Source organism: Hibiscus syriacus, unplaced genomic scaffold (assembly GCF_006381635.1).
Source record: "Hibiscus syriacus cultivar Baekdansim isolate YM2019G1 unplaced genomic scaffold, ASM638163v2 tig00109957_pilon, whole genome shotgun sequence".
NCBI lineage: Eukaryota > Viridiplantae > Streptophyta > Magnoliopsida > Malvales > Malvaceae > Hibiscus > Hibiscus syriacus.
The window spans coordinates 2,577,350-2,586,068 of NW_024062539.1; the positions used below are offsets into that span (position 1 = coordinate 2,577,350).

At 34.3% G+C, this 8,719-nt stretch overlaps 1 protein-coding gene across 2 annotated transcripts; it reads right to left on the minus strand.

Moving 5' to 3' along the window:
* Positions 1 to 5,423: 5,423 nt before the first annotated feature.
* LOC120211102 (thioredoxin H-type-like) lies at positions 5,424 to 6,374 on the minus strand. 2 transcript variants are annotated; one of them, XM_039209726.1, is made up of 3 exons: positions 6,186 to 6,374; positions 5,867 to 5,968; positions 5,424 to 5,750 (listed from the first exon to the last, which is right to left on the minus strand). In XM_039209726.1, exons 1-3 carry the CDS (start codon positions 6,270 to 6,272, stop codon positions 5,613 to 5,615), a joined length of 327 nt encoding a protein of 108 aa, XP_039065657.1. In that variant the 5' UTR covers positions 6,273 to 6,374; the 3' UTR covers positions 5,424 to 5,612. The 2 variants fall into 2 exon arrangements, with proteins under 2 accessions (XP_039065657.1, XP_039065655.1); XM_039209724.1 differs by having other exon boundaries at positions 5,846 to 5,968; positions 6,186 to 6,372.
* Between the last annotated feature and the right edge of the window lie 2,345 nt (positions 6,375 to 8,719).

Genomic DNA, 8,719 nt, shown 5'->3' on the forward strand with positions numbered 1-8,719 from the left:
GTTGGAGATTCTCCGCCCTTTTTCTAAGATAGTGCTGTGAAAAGGTAGCCATAGTCCATGGAAAATTTATGACACTGACCCATCTTATAACTGGTGCTCCTTTAGTGGTCTTCGTTTTTCTGTTGTTGCCGATAGCGTAGTTCTGCGTAGGTAAGATGGCAACCAACATCGAACTAGAGCCGAGTATAAAGGAGATAATGGTGGGGGGTTTGAGAGTTGAAAGTCGCAGGTGATGAGGTTAATTCATTGATTTCTAAATATCAAGTTTCTTGTTTGATGGAAAGATGTAAATTTGTACGGTCTTTTGCCCTTCAATTTTTCTTATAAATGAAATTTACTTAATAATATAAAAGCTGTCATTAGACTTATAAATTAATGCATGGTTTTATGACAGCATGCAATATGTATTTGTTTAGGTTAATTTTTTTTATTAAAGGTTGATTTAGATATGTTGTTGGCAGGGGTGAGCGATGTATCCAACACTCTTTACTCGGTTTCGACAATTAATTCAGTTTTTGTAGTTTCGGAAATCCAAACCATGCATTTTCAAATGAGAAATTGATGTTAATTGAATTGACGAAATCTTCGGCAGTGAAAGAAAATAATGATCTCTTCAAAGGTTCTAAATTTGAGCAACGACGTTTGTAAGATGTGAATTTAGTACTTCTATGGTTTATTTAGTTTCTAATATACAAAAATTAGTTTATTAATCTTGTTTTATTCAATTTTATGGTTTAGTTAGTTTATTAAGTTTCTAATATGCAAAAATTAAATTGATCAAATGCATACCACTAGATGTGGGGCCTTGAACTACTTGAAAGAGGTGAATTTAATATCCAACTCATTTCAGTAAGTAAAATTCAACTGTAGTCCTTTAAGCACCATTAATTAAATGGAAACTTTGAATTTTTCTCTCTCTTAAAAATTAGTGGTTCAACTCAAATACTTATAAATAAATTTTTAGTTTTGATCTCTAAAATTTTATCAGTCTTTTACTCGAAATTCTTAATTTCACTTTTCACGAGTGGGTTGAAAAATACACAATTTATATCATTCATCATAATGATTTAATTTTAAAAAATAACGCCTCTTTTATAAAAGGCGTAGAATTTCATTGCCATGCCAAATTTCACGTACAATTATAAAACGAACTAGGCCATAAACAAAACATATGGAAAACTACGAAGTGGTGGTTGCACCATCTGCAACAAGCAGAGAGACGACGGACGGAGGAGGTCTCCCCAACCAATCGGCAGAATGCCCGGAAAGCCCCTCACGAGCAAACGCATCAGCAACACCATTTCCCGATTGACCAACATGCTGAAAGATGCACTGGTCAAACGAAGCTACTAACTCCCGAATCCAGTTGAGGATTGAACTCCCATAGGAATGGTCAACCAACGATGACGTAGCCCTGGAAATAATTGACCGAGAATCTCCCTCCACAATAATTCGTTCATGACCAAGAGAAGACACCAACAACAATCCCTCCAGACAGGCCAAGGACTCCACCTGGAATGCATCCATGGCATGAGGAAGATGTCGCGGACACTATGTGCGGAACTGACCCTCAGAATCATGGATGATGCAGCCAATCCCTCCTTGACCCAGATCGCGAGCAAAAGAGCCATCAAAATTCACCTTGACGACTCCTGCCAACCGGGTGGGGGGAGGTCCATGTCCGACCAACAAGAGCGATGACCACATCCCGCCCCGGGGGGGGGGGGGGCGGAAACTAAATATAGCTCCGAAATGTAGTTGAAACAAATCCATGGATCTCTACATCAGAAATAATAACGCCATGGTGTATGTAACGGTTCTGACTTCTGAGTCCACCAGAGAGACCGAAGCAACACAAGCAGACATGAAATATCTGTCATAGACAGCTGAGCAATCACAGAGAGCAACCATTGCTGAAAATCTGGAGAAACCACGCTACAAAACTGATCCCATCCAAACAAATCCCAAAATGAAGACAGTTGATGACAGTCTCGGAGAGCATGCAAAATAGACCCTGATGCCAAACCACAATGAAAATAAGTCGGATCCGATATGACATGCTTCTAGTAGAGATTATCCGAACCTGAAAGAAGATTACGAAAAACCCGCCAAGCAAATATCTGAATCTTCTCAGGGAGGGGTTGAGCCCAAAGCAGTCAATAAAATGCAAGATCCCGTGCTTCAGTAGTCGCTCAATGATGGTCTAACTGGATCAATTGGTTATACACACTGTGGACTGTAAATCGACCATGATTCTCAAGCTGCCACACAAATCGATCTAACCCACCATTTACTGGCAGAGGAATGGATAAAATGGCATGAGCAATATGAAGCGGAAAAAAGGATTGAGATGTATATGTCCTCCAGGTGCCAAGAGAAGAGTCAATCAAATACCCACACCAGACCTGCCTGATCCGCACAAGAAGTAAAAAGCTCCATCGGAGAACACTTTGGAATCTAATGTGGAATGGAAAATCCATCTCCACTTTGGGATCGCAAGCCACTCTTCAAGACATCCTTAACCGACCAAATGCTTCGTCAGGCAAAGGAAGGTTGAGAACCCAACTCAGTATTCAGAAAATGCCCACCCGGAAAACACTTGGCTCTCATAACCCAAGCGACTAGAGAGTTGGAGTCCTGAAATAGCCTCTACCCTTGCTTACACAAGAATGCCTTATTGAATATTTCTAAGTCTCAAATATCCAGGCCACCAATTGCTTTGGGAAGAAATAGAGCGGGTAAGACGAGCCAATGGATACCACGTCTAGAATCATTAGAACGCCACCAAAAGCGGGATATAACGGCGTTCAGCTCATGGCAAAGCATAAAGGCAAAGCATAAAGGCTCATTTAGTAAGTTGGAAGAGACTGTAGAATGGCTTTGACAAGGACCGACTTCCCTCCCTTTGAAAATGGCCGAACAGAAGAGTTACTAACTAGAGACAACATCGATTCCTTGAGAAATCAAAAAGTAACTTGACGATTCTGACCCACTACCGACGAAAAGCCAAGATAACATTCAAGATCAGTAGCAATACTCACCCCAAAGGAACTGACAAGAAAAGCACGACACTCGACATGTGTGTTAGCACTGAAAAAAATCTTTGATTTCCCAAAATTTACTCGTTGCCCAGAACATTCCTCAAAGCACCAAATATGGAAGATCAACGTGGCCATATCAGCATAGTTCCCCCAAAATGAGGCAGTCGTCAACGAATAAAAGGTGGTGGAAAGAAGGGCCCCCTGCTCAATCAAATACTTGGAAAACGACCCGTAGCATGTTCTCTACGAAACAGTAAGGACAATCCCTCCATACAGAGTAGAAATAAATATGGAGAGAGTGGATCACCTTGACCAAAGTCACTATGAGGATGGATTATATCGGAGAGGTGACCATTAACTCGATTCCAATAAGTCACAGAGCAGACACAACACATTAAAAAAGACACCCAATCCAGGAAACCAAATCAAAGTAGGACTCGTTCGAGAAAAACTCACCCTACGTGATCATAAGGCCTTGCTCATATCAAGTTTAAGAGCAAACAGTCCTTGACGGCCAAACCGACGACAACGAAATGTAGGAAGAGTCTCAACGGCAAATGAGAGCGTCTGTTATTAAACGCCCCAGAATGAAGGCACTTTGGCTTTCATTGATGCTTGAATCGGCTGACAATCATTCGAGAACCAATCTTATAGACCATATTTCAAAGGCTTATAGGTCGATAATCTTGCACCTGATGGGTTCGAAAACCATCGGAATGAGCACAATCGTCGTTGCATTAATGACTGGGATATTCGCCAGACCATTCAAAACATCAAGGAAGAAACGAGTAATAACCACACCCACCGCATCCCAGAAAGTCTGATAAAACAAGGCCTAAAACCCGAGTGGCCCCAAAGCCTTGAGTGGGAAAAGTTGAAAAACTGTTGTCTTAACTTCTGCAGCCATAAAAGGCAGTAAAAGATCATCATTCTGGAAGGCAGTAATACGAGGGGTAATCCCTGAGAGAAAATGGCAATCGGGCAATGGTGCTCTACCAAATAACTCAACAAAAGAAGAATAGTAGTAGTGCAACAAACCCTCTTGATAAAAAACATAACTCTTTTATATAGATTTTAATACTTTTACCGTGTATTTTTTTCTCATGTTCTAAATTGTTCAATACTAATATGTCTCCTATTTTACCCCTCATAGTAATATGAAATTTCAAAATTGTATTGCTACCAAATTCAATGTATGTAACAAAAAAAAATGAATTCATAAAATACAATAGTGATAAGTAGTATTTTAATAGTAAATTATCTTTTCATACCAGCTATCGAATGGAGAAAATCATTAGTATCCTAGTTTGCGGATGATATCATCGACATGCATTGTTAATTTTGGTATCAACTTATCGTCTGACCAGCCAATGGTACCCTAGTTTATTACTCCTATATAAATAGAAATTAGCCTTTGTTTGAAGCAGGTTGTAAACTTGTTTTATTGAGACACTGCGTCTTTAGAAGCCCATGATTGAGGGGATGTACAAAGAAGAGTTTGGTGAAATGGATTAACACATCAACTCTTCTTCAGAAATCGCGACCAAAGCAACTAGGGAAAATTCCTCAGTAACCGAGGATAGTGCAGTAGGATTGCAACCAGGGGCGGATGTACATGACTCCATAGAGGAGTCATTACACACCCATTATTTTGAGAAAAGTGTTAAATTTAATTTACTAATAGGAATAGGAAAAAATAAGAAAATTTGCACACCGGAATTTTTTTTTAGATTCGAATATTAAAATTTTGAACTCCTATTTTTCAATTTCTAGATTCGCCAATTCAAAGTTGCTGATGGTAATTGGAGATGATGTTTAATTGGTACAAGTTCAAAAAGTGAAACCTGATCAGTGATGTAGAACAGAACAGGCCTACCACGAGCAATTTTTCAAAATATTACTTCAGGAGATACTGGCTCACCTAGTGGGATGAAAGTACGGGCTGACCTGATGGGTAACATTGTTAGCAATAATCCTTATTCATATACAGTAATCCCATCCAGCCAGCATTCTCAGGGCACACTTATGGCTGGTGATGTCATGTATAATTTATCAGAATCAACTGGTTTTCTGGTGGGTGGTCAAGCGCACTTGCACCTGGTTTAAGGCACCATAAAAAGTAATGTCTTTTACCATATCTGGAGAGATATGAGATGTAACAACAAAGTGATTTTCATTTCATGGAACCAGGAAATCAACAAGGCATGTATAAAAATCCCCATGATTGTGTAGTCTGAAGAATGTACTCCTCATTACCTCAAGGCTTATGGTGGTTCACTTGATATGATGACAAGCCAAATCATAAAAACCAAGCCTTGAGATGCTACTTTGGTGGATGTCTGGTTTTCTGAGTTTCATGTTTGAATAGCAGAGAAAGATAAAGCATAATCATGATAACGTGTTAAGTGCGAATTCATAACAGCCATCTGTAACATACAAATAAGACTGATGATGATATAGCTTCTATAGTATGCTGATTAAAGATTCTTCCACATAATTCCAGTATCAATCTATGAGACATACATGCATGATACCCAAAAGTAAAATCCTAGTTTCAGAAACAACCTCAATTCACGCTTTCGATGTATGGAAAGTTATTTTCTGCTTCAATTCGTCTTTGCATGCCCCCACAACCTTATCAACTATGTTTCCTTGTTTCAAAAGGATAAAAGTTGGCAATGCCTCAACATCGAAATCCCGAGTCACGGTCTGCAAAATACAAAGAGAACATACAGCTTAGTTGGCATATAGCGAAAGCAATTTTTACAAGCTTCATTTAGCAAAGGGTTTAAGAGATTTCTTACCTTCAAATCGTCAGCATCCACCTTGAAGAATATGACATGGGGCAGCTTCTCAGCAAGCTCTACCAGGATTGGTATCATAGAACGGGATGGTCCACACCATGAAGCTGTGAAATTTACCACCACCTATTTAGGAAAATCGAACCTAATCAAATATCAGTTTCACTGTTTAACCCAAATTTTGTTCGCTTCATTTACTGAACTAAATTTAGGGATCAGGAAAAACATCAAATTTAAGCAAACTAGAAGTAAAGCCGAACGAAATCAAGGAAACGCACTTTCCGAAGCAACCTAAGAAAAGAAACTTTTAGGGAATTGAGAGGGAAAAAAAATGAATTTGTACCAATTTCATGGACGCGTTTGCTGTGTGGAGCTGGTCGTTCAATGAAGCAATAGTTTCGCAGCTGATAACTTGTCCCGATTCCGCCATTGCTTTCCCTCCAATTCCTTCCTCTCTCAAAGCTGATAACGCGTGTTGTGCGAAGAGACAAAGAGGAAAGGGAAAAAAAGAGGAAATTTTAGAACACTATATTTTGGTAATTTAACCTAAAAATCACTCAGACAAGTTTTAATTAATTATCAAACATCGTTTTAATTTTTTTTTATCAATCTACTACTTTTTTTTTTGTAAAATGACGTAGATGACGTCAATTCAGATAAAATGCGAATGATAATTTATGTTTTTTTAAAATAGGTGTTAGATCTGTAAATTTTTTGAAATAGTGTCTTATAGGTCATTAATTTTTGTTAGGGTAATTTTTGTGTAAAAAGTAGTTTTGTTTTTTTTATGAAAAAGATAATATTTATTTAACCAATCATTTTTATTTACTATCTTCGAAAAAATTAAGTATCATAAAAAAGTTATGTTTCTTTTACACTTATCATTTTCTTCAAATAATTATTTTTTCTTTTTTAATAAAATTTTTCATTAAATCTTGAAAATAAGATAGTAAAATATTTTTCTTCAATAATAATAATAATGAAAAATAGTGTCAATAAACTTTGTCTCGTCTCTTGATTTTGTTATTATTTAACCAATAAAATAGTGATGTTTTTCTTATACAAGACCAAAGTTGACTTTGATAATTGAGTTTTTCATCATTGACTTTTTAAAAAATTAATTTTAATTATTATATTTTTAATTCGTTTTATTTTGATAATTGAGTCATTAATTTGTATTTTTTACTAACGTCACACGTTAATAAAATTTTAATGAGTTAATGCTAGTGAATCTTTAAATGTATGTCATCCTCTTAAGCAGTGTATCCTCTTAAATCATCAGTGGTTTATAAGAATTCACTAATTATCCATTCAATCAGCGTATCAGAAACATATTAAAATATAGATTTATATGAATTTTATACTCGATATATATATATATATATATATATATATATATATATATATATTATCTCAACGTTTCTAAGAATAACTTTGAAGTTCAGTTAAATTTAAAAACGTATTCAACACAAAAAGATTGGTTAAATAATGACAAAATCAAGAGACGAGACAAAATTTATTAGTACTATTTATTATTATTATTATTATTATTATTATTATTATTGAAGAAAAAGAGGTATTTTATTATCTTATTTCCAAGATTTAATGAAAAAATTATTAAAAAAAAGAAAAATAATTATTTAAAGAAAATAATAAGTATGAAAGCATGTGATTTTCTTTATGGTCATATAACTTAATTTTTCAAAAGATAGGAAATAAAAATAATTTACTAATTAAATTTTATCTTTTTTCCAACAAACAAAACATAATTACTTCTTTAATATTCAATGACATGTTTATAGAAAAATCACTCTAACAGAAATTAATTACTCGTTAGACACCATTTCATAAAATTTTACGAATTTAATACTCATTCCAAAAAGGTAGGGATCATCATTCGCGCTTTAAATGAGCTTATGTCACGTCAGGATAAGGCACTGCAAAGTGTGCTAGATCGATAAAAAAAAATTAAAGTAGTGTCTGACAGTTAATTAAAATTTATCTGGGTGATTTTTGGGTAAAAACACCCTATAATTTGCAAATTTTTTGAGTTATTCGAGTTGATTAAACATATTTTATAATTCAGACTTGATTTGAGATTTTTTCGAGTTGAGTTGATTTTTTGAGTTTCTATTTAAATTTAATTGTAAATATTTATAATATTATTTTATTCCAATTTAAGTGACTTTCTATAATCGTATATATTATTCAAATATATATTTTTCATATTTTTCATACATTATATACATATATTATACAAAGTCCAAGGACTTGACTCAAACTTAAAAATAAAATCCACTATTTACTAAAAAAATTTGAGTTATTCGAGTTGCATTTTTCAACTAGATTTGAATTTGAAATTTTTTCGAGTCGAGTTTATGAAATTGCAACTCGAAGTCAATTCAATTTAAAGTTTTTAGTCGAATCGAGTTGAAAATTTTGATTTTTCAAATTGAGTTTTGTTCACCCCTATAAGTTAGTTGATATTTTTCATAAGTTCAAAAATATCAACAAATTATTTTAAGGGTAAATTATGCATTAGTACTTAAATTATCAATTTTAGAACGTTTTAGTATTTAAACTTTTAATTTTTTTAAAATCATACTTAATGTTTAATTTTCATTTCATTTTAGTACCTAAACTATTAAATTTAGGTAGAGCTTGAAAAACTAAAATGAAATAAAAAATTTAAAATATTTTAAGGGAATTAAAATGAGATAAACATTAAATTTTAGGTAAAATTCTGAAAAAATTAAAAATTTAGATACTAAAATAGACCAAAACTAATAATTTAAAAAATAAACACATAATTTAGCCTTATTTTAAAATATTTCTTTTAGTTTGATTTTTTTTTTTAACTGAAAGAGCATAACAAAA